This window comes from Scyliorhinus torazame, chromosome 30 (genome assembly GCF_047496885.1).
Source record: "Scyliorhinus torazame isolate Kashiwa2021f chromosome 30, sScyTor2.1, whole genome shotgun sequence".
Lineage (NCBI taxonomy): Eukaryota > Metazoa > Chordata > Chondrichthyes > Carcharhiniformes > Scyliorhinidae > Scyliorhinus > Scyliorhinus torazame.
The window spans coordinates 17,511,585-17,528,353 of record NC_092736.1 but is presented as its reverse complement, the minus strand read 5'-3'; the positions used below and the strand labels follow the sequence as shown (position 1 = coordinate 17,528,353).

The 16,769-nt window shown below is 48.3% G+C and overlaps 1 protein-coding gene and 1 pseudogene across 1 annotated transcript in view; one reads left to right on the top strand and one right to left on the bottom strand.

Moving 5' to 3' along the window:
• Positions 1-1,091: 1,091 nt before the first annotated feature.
• Positions 1,092-16,769, top strand: part of LOC140404403 (dual oxidase 2-like) — a 127,075-nt gene continuing 111,397 nt past the window's right edge. The window contains exons 1-4 of the mRNA XM_072492893.1: positions 1,092-1,240; positions 4,782-4,925; positions 7,896-7,973; positions 11,866-12,030. Of these exons, the coding sequence (XP_072348994.1) occupies positions 4,850-4,925; positions 7,896-7,973; positions 11,866-12,030 (319 nt within the window). The 5' untranslated portion in view covers positions 1,092-1,240; positions 4,782-4,849. The remainder of the gene's footprint in view (positions 1,241-4,781; positions 4,926-7,895; positions 7,974-11,865; positions 12,031-16,769) is intronic.
• On the bottom strand, positions 9,952-10,141 carry LOC140404513 (small nucleolar RNA SNORA53; annotated as a pseudogene).

The window sequence follows — 16,769 nt, the reverse complement described above, 5'->3', positions numbered from 1 at the left end:
TCCACAGCGTAGTGGGTGTACCTACACCACATGGACTGCAGCGGTTCAATGAGGCAGCTCACCACCACCTTCTCAAGGGCAACTAGGGATGGGTAATAAAAAAGCATGCCGTCACGGACTGCTTCAGTATCTGACCTCTAGAATTCAACCCATGTTCGACCCAAACTCCAATGAGGCCTTGAGGCAAAGTCGAATCCAAAGGGGGGTGGTTAGGCTACATTGTGTTTCGGGTAGGTGGGATTAGTGAAAGATGGAGAGATGTTTATTGCACTATGTTTATCTTTGAATTTGTACTGTTTATTGTTATAAAATTATAAATGCCTTAATAAAATATTTTGTAAAAAAACAAACAATACAGGTCATCTTATCCACTGAGATAGTGGTGCCTCAGTTCAACTGCACCCCCGACAGTAATGAGCTGGAGCGTCAGCCTCGAATGTTGCCCTCCAAAGTTTCTTCTGCTGGTCTTCGAACCCAGAACCTTCTGATTGGGAAGCAGCAGTGAGTGGGTGTGTCTGTGTGTGTGTGTGTGTGTGTGCGCGCGCGCACTGAGCTACAACAACAACTGGATTGTTATAGCAACCCTTCACACAACATATCACAATGTGAAATTCAGTCATTATTCAAACGGACAAACTGCAGCGAGATCCCATCAGCAGCAGTGAGATGCCAGATCAAATAATCCGAGTATTTGTTTTTGGTGTCCTGGATTGTGGGGATAATAGTCGAGCACCAGGAGAATACTCTGCCCTAATTTGAAATCCAGCACAGAATGTTGGTATGAAATGGGTTGCGGTATTGATTCAGGTAAGCGGAAAATCTACTATTGCAGAAAATCAAAGGGGAAACAGGGTTGAAAATATTTGCATTTGGCAGGACGTTTTTGGCTTTGAAACAATCATTTTTGGTGCAGGAGAGGATTCACAAAATAAAACGGGTTTAAAATATTTGATGCATACCTTTGTTGCATCATTTAAAAATCATTTCAGGAATCATTTCAACAGTGACTTGAGTGACACCTTTAAAGGAGTGTTCCTTTGCAGTGTGTGTCACAATGCGGTCGTCACAGATTTCGCGTAATCCCAAATCAAGTACCTGCTGAGCCTCTTTGGAAGGAATATAAATCAGCCCAGACCAAATTGTTCTTTACCGACTTTAAAGCAAGCGCTGTGTAGCAAATCAGCAGGGGTGATGGTGAAACTCTGTATGTATAACAGATAGCAAGCAAGTTTTCACAAAGGTATGTTCTTGTCTCTTTTAGAGCCTACTTTACAACATTTTTGATTCCATTATTTAATTTTTTTACCTTTTACGTTGTAAAAGAGCAAAGTCTGAAATTCACATGCAATGTAAAAATTACATACATAAAATCGATTTATAATAATCTAAAAACAATTTCATGCATAACAAAAGTAGCACTATATATGTAGAGTTGGTCCGAATGGAAATCAAAATTTTCATTCATAAACTGACCTTGTTAATGCATATTAAGATATAGACTATAGAACAATGTTCAGGATGATTCAGTGAATTTTTTCGTCTCATTCATTTTATTTTCTGTCTCTCTCTCCCCTCATCTGTAACATCTCATGAGCTGGTGTCCTGTTGCTGATTTCCATTATCCCCAATCATATGCTACTGCTATTTCATTTATTTTCCGCTACACTTTGCTGCTCTTCATTTTCCCTGATTTTCCCTTCCTTTCTGTCTCTCTGACATGGAAGACAGGATTATGCAGTCACACCCTGGTTGAATGGCGTGGAAACAATGGGCCGAATGGCCATCTCATATGTTGTCTTTTCTTGTTTTCTCATTTTGGTGGGAGCTAATGGGCAGTGGGACTTTATGGTGGGGAGCGGCCTGGCAAGCATGAACTCACTACCCGGGTGCCGAACTGACATTGTAAACCAGCCGCCTGATATGATAATCACTCGATTTTCATTTAGTTTGATCTCAATGACAAACAGACAGTTTCCATAATGGACAGCTGAGCTCCAGTTTTAGTACTCAGACTGTGAGTTGAAAACCCATAACATAGCGACAGCCCCGGTGCAGTGGTAGCATTCTCACCTCTAAGCCACAGCCAGGACTTGAGCACATACTTGAGATATTTGAGTGCAGGACTGAGGGAATGTTGCATTGTCAGATGTGCCATCTTTTGGCTAAGCCCCTGCGAATCTTTCAACCAACAAAATAGATTTGCCTGTTGCCATTTGTAAGGCTTTGCTTTGGCATATTACTCACCCCCTTGGTTTTGATGTGGTCCACTTCTCTACTAATAACCCCACAGCAAACTCGAGATAGGATGAACTCAAAGGGTTAGTTTATTTGCAAATACTCAGTTGGCTGGATGGCCGGTCTGTAATGCAGGAGCAATGCCAACAGCATAGGTTCAATTCCTGTACAGGCTGAGGTTATTCATGAAGGACCTGCCTTCTCAATTTTGCCCCTTGCCCTGAGGTCAGCTCTCAAAAGGGGAGAGCGGACTGTGGTTATATTTACATTTTTTTGAATTGTTGATAGACATGTTAAATATTGTGCTGTTTATGGTGGGTCACGGCTGGTAACGGGCAACTGTAAGCAACAGTTAGACAAGGACGGATGCTAGATGAACCTGTTTTTGAGAGCAGCATTTTGGGGGGAACAACGGCAGTAAGTAGCTCTGACATGATTCAACAGCCAGGAAAACCTCATCATCTATTGACAGGAGTAATACACGGAGAAAATGTATCATAGGGATTCTGAGGAATGAAAACTATTGGTTGCAGATGAGTTCGAACCATGAGTGAATGGACCTCATGATGGGCTTTAGATCCAACTTCCCACAGGGAGGACACTGGTTTGAATAACTGCAAGGGTATAAAGGCAAAATATGATGGTCACCTTATTAAAACAAAGTGGTGTAAATTCCTTATTTATGTCAACCTTTAAACCTGAATGTTACTTTGTTGCTTCGAGATGAGATATTATCCTTACAAGATCCCTTGTAAGGATAATACCGGAAGTGAGTGATAAAACTTCTGGGAAACACTGAATGGGCAGGGACCTTTGCTCTGGAAAGAAAGCGGCAGAGGGTAACCTAATCGCATCTTTAAAATCATAAATGGGTTTGATTTGAGTAGAATCAGAGGATCATAGATCATAGAATTTACAGAGCAGAAGGAGGCCATTCGGCCCATCGAGTCTGCACGGCTCTTGGAAAGAGCACCCTACCCAAGGAGGGGGCCAAAAAACAAGAGACCATAAAAATCAGATGGTCATCAATAAATCCACGAGGGAAATTGACAATGTTAGAAATGGTGGTCCCTGAGCGGCACAATGGTTAGCACTGCTGCCTCACGGCGGCGAGGACCCGGGTTCGATCCCGGCCCCGCGTCACTGTCCATGTGGAGTTTGCACATTCTCCCCGTGTCTGTGTGGGTCTCACCCCCACAACCCAATGATGTGTAGGGTAGGTGGATTGGCCACGCTGAATTGCCCCTTAATTGGAACAAAATGAATTGGATACTTTAAATTTATATATAAAATAAATGGTGGTCCCTGTCAGAGTGAACCAGGACGAGCTTCAGAGTGAAATGAGAGCAGGTGATGCCCCACTGATGTAGGAGCTGGCTTTTCCCCCCAGTAGGTGCGTCGCTTTTGGACAGGGAGCGGATCCAGAAGGGTGGAGTGGAAATCAGTATTTGTCCTGAATTCTCACCATAAAACAGTTGTGAACCACCAGAAGGTCTAATTTGGTAGATTGGATATTCACCTGTTTGACGGAAATGAGGAGAAATCTCTTTCCCCAGAGTGGTTAGAATGTATGGGGGCTGAAATAAATGCCAAATATGTCTTCAGGGGGAAGTTAGATGAGTGCGTGTAGAACAGAAAGAAATGGAAGATTATGGAGATAGGGTTACATGAGGTGGGCTGGGAGAAGGTTAATGTAGAACATTGACCTGATGAGCTGACAGCCTATTCTGCGACTTCTCTTCTCATGTTATGTCACCGATCTTGAATGGCACACCCATACTACCTGATTTCCATGATATACAACATCTAAAAACACTGAAGCCTGCGCTCTTTGAAGAGGATATGCCTTCTTTAATCATGCATCGTCACAATCTTGCCGAGGTATTGGTCACCAGCAAGAGACAAACAGGGGTAGGCGATGGGCTTTTGTGATCACTTCCCATAATTTAGTCCAACGAGCACGGCGCAGAAATAGGCCATGTGGCCCAGGTGGTCTTTGCCTCCTCCTCCCCCTTCATCATATCCTAATACATCAATATTATTCATCGTGACTGCACTTTCTGCATTCGAACAGCTCTACGGGGAAAGTAGTTCCTCCTGAATTCTCAAGTCGGATTTATTGGTGACTGTCTCCTGTGTATGTTCTCTGGTTTGGAATTGCATACCCCACGAGTGAAGCGACGATCAAACGCTTTCATCATTTTAAAGTAAGAAGTCTTACAACACCAGGTTAAAGTCCAACAGGTTTGTTTCCACATCATCATTTTAAAGAGCTTCTTACCAGTTCACACCTGATTGTTTTTTTACCCAAAGAACCCCAGTCTGTTCAATCTTTGCTGATAGTCATTAGTTGACAACTCTGGTGTCATCGTTGTCATTTCCTTTCTGGTGTCTTTGCCAGTGTTTCTCTGTCCCGCCCATCGCAGTTGTGGTAGCACCCCGACCCCCCCATGACTGCACAAATTGAATTGGACCGGCGTCAGGTTTCATGCTATTGCATTTAAATATGTAACAGCGGGTTACAACGTTAACACTTTATTTTCCAGGTCCGTTTCTTTGACAGATGCGGGCGGCGACTCCTAATTCCACAGGCCTAAACCTTTGAACTTGGAAGATGGAGAAAGTAACGAATAATTTAATACCACGGGCCATTTCCTGGACCCTGTTCCTGTGTTCCTCTCCATTTGCCAGTAAGTTGATACTCCCAATGCATTTTGGAGATGGAACGTGAGTAATACAAATGGTGGCATTTATTGTTGCCATCCTTTCAAATAAAGAATAAGGTATTTGCACCTGATTAAATAAGGCATTTGGCATGCTTGCCTTCATCAGCTGGGGCATTGAGTACAGGAGTTGGGAAATCATGTTGCAGCTGTATAAAACCTTGGTTAGGCCACATTTGGAGTATTGCGTGCAGTTCTGGTCACCACATTATCATAGAGGTATCATAGAATTTACGGTGCAGAAGGAGGCCATTCGGCCCATCGAGTCTGCACTGGCTCTTGGAAAGAGCACCCTACCCAAGGTCCACACCTCCACCCTATCCCCATGACCCAACCCAACACTAAGGGCAATTTTGGACACTATGGGCAATTTATCATGGCCAATCCACCTGACCTGCACATCTTTGGACTGAGGGAGGAAACCGGAGCACCTGGAGGAAACCCACGCACACACGGGGAGGATGTGCAGACTCCGCACAGACAGTGACCCAAGCCAGAATGGAACCTGGGACCCTGGAGCTGTGAAGCAATTGTGCTATCCACAATGCTACCGTGCTGCCCATCAGAAGGAGGTGGAAGCTTTGGAGAGAGTGCAAAGAAGGTTCACCAGGATGTTCCCTGGTCTCTAGGGTGTTGGCTTTGAGGAGAGGTTGAATAAACTAGGATTGTTTTACTGGAAAGACGGAGGCTGAGGGGAGACCTGACAGAGATCTACAAAATGATGAGAGGCATAGACAGGGTGGATAGTCAAGGTGAGAAGGGGAAAGTTTAAGGGAGATTTGCAGGGTAAGTTTCTCACGCAGAGAGTGGTGGGTGTCTGGAACGTGTTGCCAGAGGATGTGGTGGAAGCAGGCACATTAGCAACATCTAAGAGGCATCTGGATGGGTATATGAATAGAGAGGAAATAGAGGGATACGCACCGAGTAAGGACAGAAGGTTTTGTTTTTAGTCAATGCATCATGATCGGCACAGGCTTGTTGGGCCGAAGGGCTTGTTCCTGTGCTGTACTTTTCTTTGTTCTTTGTAAAGCACATGAACAATTATGTGGTTGAGGGGTGATTTTTGTGAACTTGCCGAATCCTGTCCTGAATGGCTCGGAAACTATCCAAACCCAATCCGAATAGCGCTGTCACCAGGTCATAAGTATTCGCAGTTCCAGGTGCAAATTTGTACATCTGCAGGGAAGTTAACCCTGTGTTGGGGCAACAGAAAGATGCGCATAAAATTTAACAGAATCGCAGCTCGTTGACGCACAGAATCGTGACCCCGAAATGCTTAAGGATTTTCAAGCAGCTTTCAAAGTTTTGGCGACAGGAAACTGCAGTGATCCAAAGCGCTCTTCGGAATTTTCATCCGAAATTTAACCAATCCCTAAATTTAAAATGACTGCTTGAGATTAAAATGTCAAGAAATGAAAGATAATAGAAATTCGGTCAGACTAAGCGGAAGGCGATTGAATTTCGCTGACACATGTTTCTGCAGCGATGGTGGGGGCGATGCCTGCGTTGTGGTAATGGCACTGGACTGGTAATCCTGAGGCCCAGGTTAAAGTCCTGGGGACGTGGGTTCAAATCCCTCACGGCAGCTGGTGGATTTTAAATTCAGTTGCTAAATCTGGAATTGAAAGTTAGTCTTGGTCATCGTGACCCATGGCAACTATCATCGATCGTCATAAAAATGCACCTGATTCACCGATGTCCCTTAGGGAAGGAAATCTGCCGCCTTCCCTAGTCTGGCTCATATGTGACTTTGAACAAACAGCAATGTGTTTAACTCTTAACTGCCCGATCTGTAATGGCCCTAATGAGCCACTTAGTTCAAGGGCAATGAAAGAATCGGTGACAAATGCCCAGTAATGCCCACGTCCCGTGATAGAAGAATTAAAAAAATACTTTTTTTCTAATTTGTTTATTGACATGTAGGTGCACCTTTGCTCACAGATGAGGATGTGATATGTGTGTATGGAACACATCAGGTGAAATTTGACCTGACGGAGATCTCTTCATTCGTCCGTCTTCTCCAAAGAAGTTCACAAGTTTGGGATTTCCTTCTGGAGGTGGCACAGTGCTTTGCACTGTTGCCTCAACTGGCACATTCCAGCGAGCCGGGTTCAATTCTGGTTTTGGGTGACTTTCTGTGTGGAGTTTACACGTTCTCCTCGTGTCTGCGTGGGCTTCCTCCGGGTGCTCCGATTTCCTCCCACAGTCCAAAGATGTGTAGGTAAGGTGAGATCACGGGGATAGGGTTAGGGGCTGATTTAGCACTGTGGGCTTAACAGCTGGCTTGTAATGCAGAACAAGGCGTCTAAGGGCTTTTCACAGTAACTTCATTGAAGCCTACTTGTGACAAGAGTCGGTGCCGACTCGGTGAGTCGAGTGGCCTCCTTCTGCACTGTCGGGATTCTATCGATGACCGAAGATTGTGAAAGGCGTTATATAAATGCAAGTCCTTCTATATCTTTTATCATATTACAGTGTTATCTTCCTATATTGTTTGAAATGCCACCCTTTTATGTGTTCATTTCAGTACATGTTCGGCATGGTAGCACAGTGGTTCGCACTTTTGCTTCACAGCTCCAGGGTCCCAGGTTCGATTCCCCGCTGGGTCACTGTCTGTGTGGAGTCTGCATGTTCTCACCGTGTCTGCGTGGGTTTCCTCCAGGTGCTCCGTTTTCCTCCCACAGTCCAAAGATGTGCATGTTCGGTGGATTGATTGCTCGTAGTGTCCAAAAAGGATAGGTGGGGTTACTGGGTTACGAGGTTAGGGTGGAGCTGTGAGCTTAGGTAGGGTGCTCTTTCCAACGGCCGGTGCAGGCTCGATGGACCGAATGGCCTCCCTTTTGCACTGTAAATTCTATGATTGACAATGAAAATTGAGCAACGTATTAATGAATACGATCATTTCAACTTTAATCGGGCTGCCTCGTTTTGGTTTAGGTGCTGTGTTGAACTGGGAGGTTCAGCGTTACGATGGATGGTACAACAATCTCGCACATCACAGCAGGGGTACAGTGGGTAAGAGATTTTGTTTTGGTCCCTATGTTAGTCAGGGAGAAAATGTTTGGTACTCCAGGTTTGTCTAAATTACTGTCATCTTCATGCGCGACTGTGAGAAAGGATTCCTTTGATTCAAGTGAAGTTTGAAGTATATCTAATTGTAACACACTCAAATTGTAATTTCTTGGAAACATTTGTGAAAACAGTAGTTTCACACTGACAATAAGTAGAAATCCCAGCACAGGCAAGACGGACAAATGGCCTTCCATGCTGTTTCACTCGAGAATGGGGTTGAGCTGTCTGTCACTAAATCACGCAGGTGAGGAAGAGTTCTAGTTTCACCCCCGGATTTTACTCAATCTGCTGATTTCAATGGAGGTGAAACACTAGCGAGATCCAATGGGTTCATAGGGAATGAAACCAGTCTGTGCCAACAGTGGAAAGTGGGCTGGTAGCTAATTGGCAGCCTGTTTTCCACCAGGCCGGTTTTTTAACTTTATTTTGCCTTGGAAGATATTGCCAGGAATTATTTACTTTCCATCCGCTTAAAAGCGGCAGTGAGACTAGGAAACAAATCTCTGTGAAAAGAGTCTGAGCTATGGTCCTGTGAACTCCAATGGGAAGAAGATTGGCTGTGGTTGCAAAACCAGCTGCCAATTGACTTACGAGCCTCTCACCAGATCATTCTCGCCCCCATAGTCTCCTGGAGGTGCCTGTTAGCCCAGCTGGCCGGCGCGTGGTTCGATTAATGCCAAAAGCATGGGTTGAGTTTGCATTCTGGTTGAGGTAGATGGAGGACCTGCCTCCTCACCGTGTCCCTGATGGTGGAAGGCATTGGCAAACCACCAGCGCCAAAAGCTGACAAGAAAACAGTTTGAGTTGCCAATGTGCCAAGGACCTGCCTTTGGGCAGAGCATACACGAGCAAAATGCTGTTACTCTTCTTTTGATTGTTGCAAATATTCATCAATGCTTGCTGACCCAACAGCCAAAGCCCAGTGCGGAACAGCCGACTGCGCTAATATATGCAAAGTGGTGTCTTGGTTCAGACAGTCACTACACCTTGCAGTATTAGGAACTCGCCTACAATGGGCAGGACCAAGCCACGCTCGCAGAAGTAGGCCTTAAACATACTGAGGCCACTTACCCGCAATCTACCGGCGTCCCCTAATGCCTCCCCAGGGAGTCACCAGCCGGGCACCGTTCAGTACTAGCCCACGCAAATGAGGAACAGGCAGGACAGAACCTAGGGGGTCTACAGGCCGTCGGAGGCCCCTTTTTGGCCAAGGATAGTGCATGGTGGCCCCCTGACCCTCCTCCTGGAACCTGGACACCATCGCACTGCCAAGGAACCTAAGTGGCACTGCCAAGCTGGCAGGAGCACTGTCAGGGTGCCTGGGTGGCAGTGCACTGGGGTCCAGGTGCCAAGGGTCAGTGCCCCAGGGGGGGCGCCATACCCAAGAAAGGGGGGTAGGGGGAGGTATGAAGGGTGGGGAGGTGCAGTGCAGGTAACGAGGGGCATCTGGGAATTAGGGGAGGGGTAATGGGTGGGTGTCTGGAAGGGGGTCCTGTAAGGGTGTGTGGGGGAGGCCTGAAGAGGGGAGCCCGCACTCCCGGGGACCCCCCTTCCTGGGGACTCCATAGTGGGGTGTCCTCACTTGGGGAGATGGGGGAGGTGGGGGGGTGGGGTAATGCCCCTGCATGGGTGGGGGGGGGGGGGCGGGTGACAGTGCCCATGATCTCACTTAGGGATCGGGGCACCCTTTCAAAATGGCAGCCCAAACTCTGAGTTCAGCTCCCCAGTGATAAAAATAATGCTACGTGTGGGCTAAGCCAGTGAGAAACTCCCCAGGGCCCAAAATGCATCGTTAGAAAGCGGTGGGTATCTCGCCGGTTCTGGAAACTCCCAGCAACGCCCGCCACAAATGACACTTAGAAACGTTTCCGTTAGTCCGCACCCTTCATTGCAAGATTTTAACCAATGAATTTTGACAAAAATGTTCCACACGGCAGCAAAATCCTGATGTCAAAAACAGCCTGAAGTAACAGTTTATTCACGTCAGAACAAGGGGCTACCGTGCAGGTTTATTACTTTGACACGCCAATGGCTCAAACACCTTTGACTGTAGAAGTGCTCTTACTTTCACACTTGTCAAGAAACAGAGATAGTTTTAAGTAATCTCTGTTTGTATTTTTGGGTGTTAAGTGAGTTTAATTTTGTGTTTCTGTCGAAGAAAGGGCTAAAACTTCAGTTACCCCCATGTTAAACAAAGGAACCTGCAGGTCTGTGGGTTTGGGTTTCATTTCAAACCGTGGTTGCGTTGTGATGAGAGTATACAGCGTGAAAGCAAACAGGCCTAAAGAGAAACTAGGCTGGTGCTTAGCAACCAGGGGCCACCTTGGGTTAGAAAGAACTTTTGAGTTGAGTCTTAAGCTGGACCCAGAAGACGCTGGACAGGATAAAGGAGCTGCTGGGAAATGCAGACTTCCCAGAAGAACGAGAGAAAGTCCGGACAACCAGGGAGTTGGGACAAGATGAATGCCTCAGGAAGACAGTTAAGTGAAGGGAACAAAGAACAAGCAGTTGGAGAAGGTCCTGATGGGTGAAGATAAAGTAACAAGCAGAGAGGGTGCTCTGCGTTAAAGAGACAGCGGCAGTAACCAGATTTAAAGTGGGAAACCAAACATCTGAAGTAACACTTAGATTGGTGACAACTTTACACAGCCTGTGAGGCAGTGGTGTTCTGTTGACATGGCCGGGTACCTGAGAGATTGTGTGGAAGCTTCAATACACATGGAAATCCAAGGAGAGGAATAATGATGGGAGAGATGGAAATCCTGGAAGCGGATCTTTGTTGGAGGCATCTGAGAGGAAGCATTCTTTGGGAGAAGATTCCAAGGAGAGGGGAGTTTGGAAATGGCCGATTGGAAGTCAGGTTCCAGTGAGACCAATTGGCTCACCATGGGATGAACATCCGAGGGGAATTGAAGAGAAAACCACTGAAGTTATATTGGGTGGCATCTACATCCACCGGTACGGGAATCGAACCCTCACTGTTGTCGCCATCTGCATCATGAAAAAGCCATCAAACCAACTGAGCTAACCACTCGATAGTAAAGGTTTTACATTGAACTTTACAGCACAGAAATAGGCCATTGGGCCCACCTGGTCAATGCACCCCATGGGCCTCCTCCTACCCTACTTCAACTCACCCTACCAGCATGTCCCTCTTTTCCTTGCTCCCTCTTGTCCTTATATGGCCTCCACTTATACTGTTTGCTTTAACTACCCCACATGGTAGATAGTTCCACATTCTAATTACTATCTGGGTAACAACATTTCTCTTAAGTTCCTCATTAATTTTGTTAGTGATGACTCTACATGTATGGCTCCAAGTGTGAGTCTTCTATCGAAGCCCTGCAATGCGGAAGAAGTCCATTCAGCCCCTTGAGTCTGCACCGACCCTCTGAAACAGCACTCTATCTGGGACCGCATCTCCACCCCATCCCTGTAATCCTGGGCATTGATCATGGCTAATCCACTTGGACTGTGAGAGGAAACTGGAGCGCTCAGAGGAAACCCACGCAGATACGGAGAGAATGTACAAATTCCACACAGCCAGTCACCCGAGGCCGGAACCGAGTCCGGATCCCTGGTGCTGTGAGGCAGCAGTGTTAACCACTGTGCTACCGTGCCGCCCAAAGGGAATACACCTCTACATCTACCTGACCAAGCTCTTTCATAATGTTAAAGACCTCTCAAAATTGCCTATTAATCTTCTGTTTTAACCTGTTCAATTCTTCCTTTTAGTTGTCGCCTCTCATTTCTCGTGCCATGCCAGCTAAGATTTTATGCGAGGTGTTTTGATGGGTTTTGTCAAAAATATTTTGTCTTGCTGCATTCCGTCTAGGTGCCCCCTTTGTACGTCTGCTTCCTGCTAATTATGCTGATGGAGTGCTCGAAGCTATACAGGAACCAGAGCTACCCAACCCCCGGAGCATCAGCAATGTGGCGATGCAGGGAATATCGGGAATACCGTGTGACAGAAACAGGACGGTGCTGTTTGTTTACTTTGGTAAGCTGGATTGAATCTTGGCGATACCCGCAGAATTCCTGCATCTTCCCAGGTCAAGGGATGTGCAAGTTAGGTGGATTGACCACGCTAAATTGTCCCGTAATTGGGTACTCTAAATTTATTCTAAAAAAGCACATGCGCAGTTGGACCAAAAGAGCGCACAGTTCGAAGATGGATCAGTTTAAGAAAAAGCGCACAGGAAAGGAAAATCGATTTGCGCATGTGCAATCGATTCCTACGCTTTAGGTCACGAGCGCCATGACTGATGTGTTGGGTGTTCTGGATCACAAACAGGTCACCAACACTTGAAGTGGTGCAACTCTATTTTATTATAAGGTTAACTATATTAACATACCTGAACTGTGGGTAAATGCAATACCAGCTTTAACTGTTGACCCTTGCCTAGTCCTAACCAGGTGATGCACTCAGCACATGGTGAATGTCTGTGTTGCAGGCTGTGAGCTCTGTGCTCTGAGCTGGCTGCTACTAGAAAGAGCGGGAACTCTCCCGTCCCCTGTCTTTATAGTGGGGGTGCTCTCACTGGTGATTGGTTGCAGTGTTGTGCATGCTGATTGGTCGCACTGCATGTCCATCAGTGTGTGTGTGTGTGTGTGTGCCTGCACCATGATATACTGGTGTATATTATGACATCCCCCCTTTTATATAAAGTATATGTGCCTGCATGACAATAAATATTGTGTAGTGAATGTACCTGACTGTGTGTGCGTGTTATTTACATGACTATGTACATGAGGCTAATCTATTTACACGGGAAGGTGCCTGGTGCCGAGAAATAGGGTGTCACACCAACAACGAAATGAACATTATATACAAACTACGGGAACGATGAAACATGATAACAGAACAGATCAAAGAGTCCAACATTGTAAAACTCATAAGTCAAGTCTCTGAGGTGGGCGACGAATTCTGGTTGACCGCCTCAAGGGTGGGTCAGGAGCCACCGGCTGAGGAACGGGCTGGGCCACGGCAGAGTGAGGAGGATGCAGAGTATTCGGAATCTCCACATAGTCCAGGTTGGGGACAACAGGAGGGCGTGGCACCGGTGGGGGATCACGTAGCGAGCGTGGAACGAGACGAAGGGCACGCCGATTGCGGCGGCGAATGGAACCATCTGGCAGACAAACCAGGAACAAGCGGGGAGACACCTGCCGAAGAACCACAGCAGTTGCAGACCAGCCACCCTCCGGAAGATGGATGCGGACGTTGTCATCCGGCGCCAGAGCAGGGAGATCAGTCGCCCGAGCGTCATGTGCCGCCTTGTGTTGTGCACGAGACTGTTGCATCCGCTGAAGGACCGGAACGTGGTCGAGGTCTGTGACGTGAATGGACGGCACCATCGTCCTAAGGGTGCGACCCATGAGCAGCTGGGCTGGCGACAGGCCCGTGGAGAGTGGGACCGAACGATAGGCCAGCAAGGCGAGGTAGAAGTCGGATCCTGCATCGGCAGCCTTGCAGAGGAGCCGTTTGACGACGTGGGCGCCCTTTTCCGCTTTGCCATTGGATTGGGGGTGCAGGGGACTGGATGTCACATGCACAATGTTGTACCTGCTGGCAAAGTTGGACCACTCCTGGCTTGCGAAGCACGGGCCATTGTCCGACATCACAGTGAGTGGGATGCCGTGACGAGCAAAGGTCTCCTTGCAGGCACGGATGACCGCCGATGATGTGATGTCGTGCAGGCGTACGACCTCCGGGTAGTTCGCAAAATAGTCTACAATCAGAACATAGTCCCTGCCGAGCGCAAGGAACAGGTTAACGCCTGCCTTAGACCAAGGGGACGTGACCAACTCATGGGGCTGTAGGGTCTCACGTGGTTGGGCCGGCTGGAACCGCTGACAGGTGGGGCAGTTGAGCACTGTGTTGGCGATGTCCTCATTGATGCCGGGCCAGTACACAGCCTCTCGGGCCCTTCGTCGGCACTTCTCCACGCCAAGATGGCGCTCGTGTAGCTGTTCCAAAAAGAGCTGGCGCATGCTGTGCGGGATCACGATGTGGTCCAGCTTCAGGAGGACACCATCGACTACTGCCCGATTGTCTCTGATATTGTACAACTGCGGACATTGGCCCTTGAGCCACCCGTCCGTCATGTGGCGCATGACATGCTGTAGTAGGGGGTCAGCCGCAGTTTCGCGGCGAATGTGGATAAGGCGTTCATCCGTGGCCGGCAGATTAGAGGCCGTGAAGGCCACATGGGTGTCAACCTGGCAGACGAACCCCTCTGGGTCACACGGGGTGTTGATGGCCCTGGACAGAGCGTCTGCTATGATCAGTTCCTTGACCGGGGTGTATAGGAGCTTGAAATCGTACCGCCGGAGTTTAAGCAGAATGCGCTGGGGGCGAGGGGTCATATCATTCAGGTCTTTTTGTATAATGTTGACCAGCGGGCGATGGTCGGCCTCAACAGTGAATTGGGGGAGGCCGTACACGTAATCATGAAATTCATCGACCCCAGTCAACAGGCCCAGGCACTCCTTTTCGATCTGCGCGTAGCGCTGTTCCTTGGGGGTCATGGCACGTGACGCATATGCAACGGGGGCCCATAATGAGGCCTCATCGCGTTGCAGGAGCACCGCCCCAATGCCGGATTGGTTGGCATCCGTTGAAATTTTTGTTTCCTTCGTGGGGTCAAAAAATGCCAATACCTGGGCCGTGGTAAGCTTGGTCTTAAGCTCCTCCCATTCGCACTCATGGGCGGGAAGCCGTTGGAAGTATGTTGTCTTCCTGACCAGGTTCCGGAAAGCTTTGGTATGGGAGGCGAGGTTGGGGATGAACTTCCCCAGGAAGTTGACCATGCCCAAAAATCGGAGGACCGCCTTCTTATCCGCTGGCTTCTGCATGGCCGTGATGGCTGCCACCTTGTCCGCATCCGGCCGCACACCCAACCGGGAGATCTGGTCCCCTAGGAACTTGAGTTCCGTCTGGCCGAAGGAACATTTGGCTCTGTTGAGGCGAAGGCCTTGGTCCCTTTTTCGTTTGAAAACGCGCTGGAGGCGACTGATATGCTCCTGCGGGGTGATGGACCAAATGATGATGTCGTCAACATAGGCGCGCACACCCTCAATGCCCTCCATCATTTGCTCCATGATCCAGTGGAATACTTCTCATGCCGATATAATCCCAAACGGCATCCTGTTGTAGCAGTATCTGCCAAATGGGGTATTAAAGGTACACAGCTTTCTGCTTGACCTGTCTAGTTGAATTTGCCAGAATCGTTTCGAGGCGTCAAGTTTGGTGAAGATGTTGGCCCGAGCCATCTCGCACGGGATCTCCTCACGCTTGTTGATAGGTTAATGCTCCCTCATTATGTTGCGATTCAGATCCTTTGGGTCAATGCAGGTCCGGAGCTCGCCGGAGGGCTTCTTTACGCACACCATGGAACTGACCCAGTCGGTTGGTTCCGTCACTCTGGAGAGCACTCCTTGGTCCTGGAGGTCCTGCAGCTGCTGCTTGAGGCAGTCCTTGAGGGGTGCTGGCACTCTGCGAGGTGCATGAACCACAGGCGTGGCGTCTTGTTTGAGCAGGATTTTGTAAGTGTATGGAAGCGTGCCCATGCCTTCGAAAACGTTGCAGTGCTGGTCGATGATGGCATTGAGTTGCGCCCTGAAGTCCGCATCCTGGAAGGCAGACGTGTCCTCTGGAGAGAGAGAGTGTACTCGTTGAACGAGGTTTAGGAGTTTGCATGCCTGTGCGCCTAGCACAGTGTCCTTCGAGGAGCCCACGATCTTGAAGGGAAGAATGGCTTTTCGCGGGTTGTGCGTCACTTCGAGTAGGCATGAACCGGTAGCAGGAATGACGTTGCCATTGTAGTCCACTAGTTGGCAGGTCAATGGAAGAATGGTTGGTTTAACCCCAAGGGTCTGAAAGTCTGACCACGCTAGGAGATTAGCGGAAGCACCAGTGTCCAGGCGGAATCGTATCTGGGATCGGTTGACCGTCAGGGTGGCACACCACTCGTCGTCTGGATCAATGCTGTGCACCGACAGCTGCTGGTGGTTTTGATTCGGGGACAGCCTGTTCTTTGTTATAACAGCGACTGGTAAAGGCTCCCTTGGGTCCTCAGTGTCACTGGTCTGCGGGAAGTCGGAATCGGACTCGGTTTGGGCATAGGTAACTGCTTGTTGCAGGGTTCTTCGGAGGTTTATTTCATTTCCTGGTTCAATTTGAGGCATTGTGCGGTCATTCCAAGTGAAGGAAGGTTGTTTTCCAGCTTTAAAAGATTTTTCTTTGATTTGGGACGTTTCCCCTTTAAATGGGCATAGTCCAGGGCCTCTGACGTCATGACGCGTGTGACGTAGCACGTAGGAGGCGTTTGCGCATGCGCAGATCGCGGTTCCTTTACTGATGGCCGTTTTCGTGATTGCGCATGCGCGGCGTCGCGCAACTGCGCAAGTGCAGTTCCTTTACAAAGGTGGCCGCCGACCAAAATTGTTCTGTGTACCGGGATTTCGGCCTCGAGGTGAGTACTGGCACTTCTCTTACCTTTCCTTGCTGGTTGGAGTGCGTTTTCCTCACAGTATTTGCCGAATTTGTCCAGGACTGCCTGGAAGTCGCTCCTGTTTTGCCCCTTGGAGAACTTGAATTTTTAAAAGATTTCTTCTGCTCTGGCACCGGCGATGGTGAGGAGAAGCTCTGTTTTTTCAGGATCGGCCAGGTCTTCTAGTTTGGTAGCCAGCAGGAAGATTTCAAAAGTTTGCCGGAATGCCTGCCAGTTTTCGCGG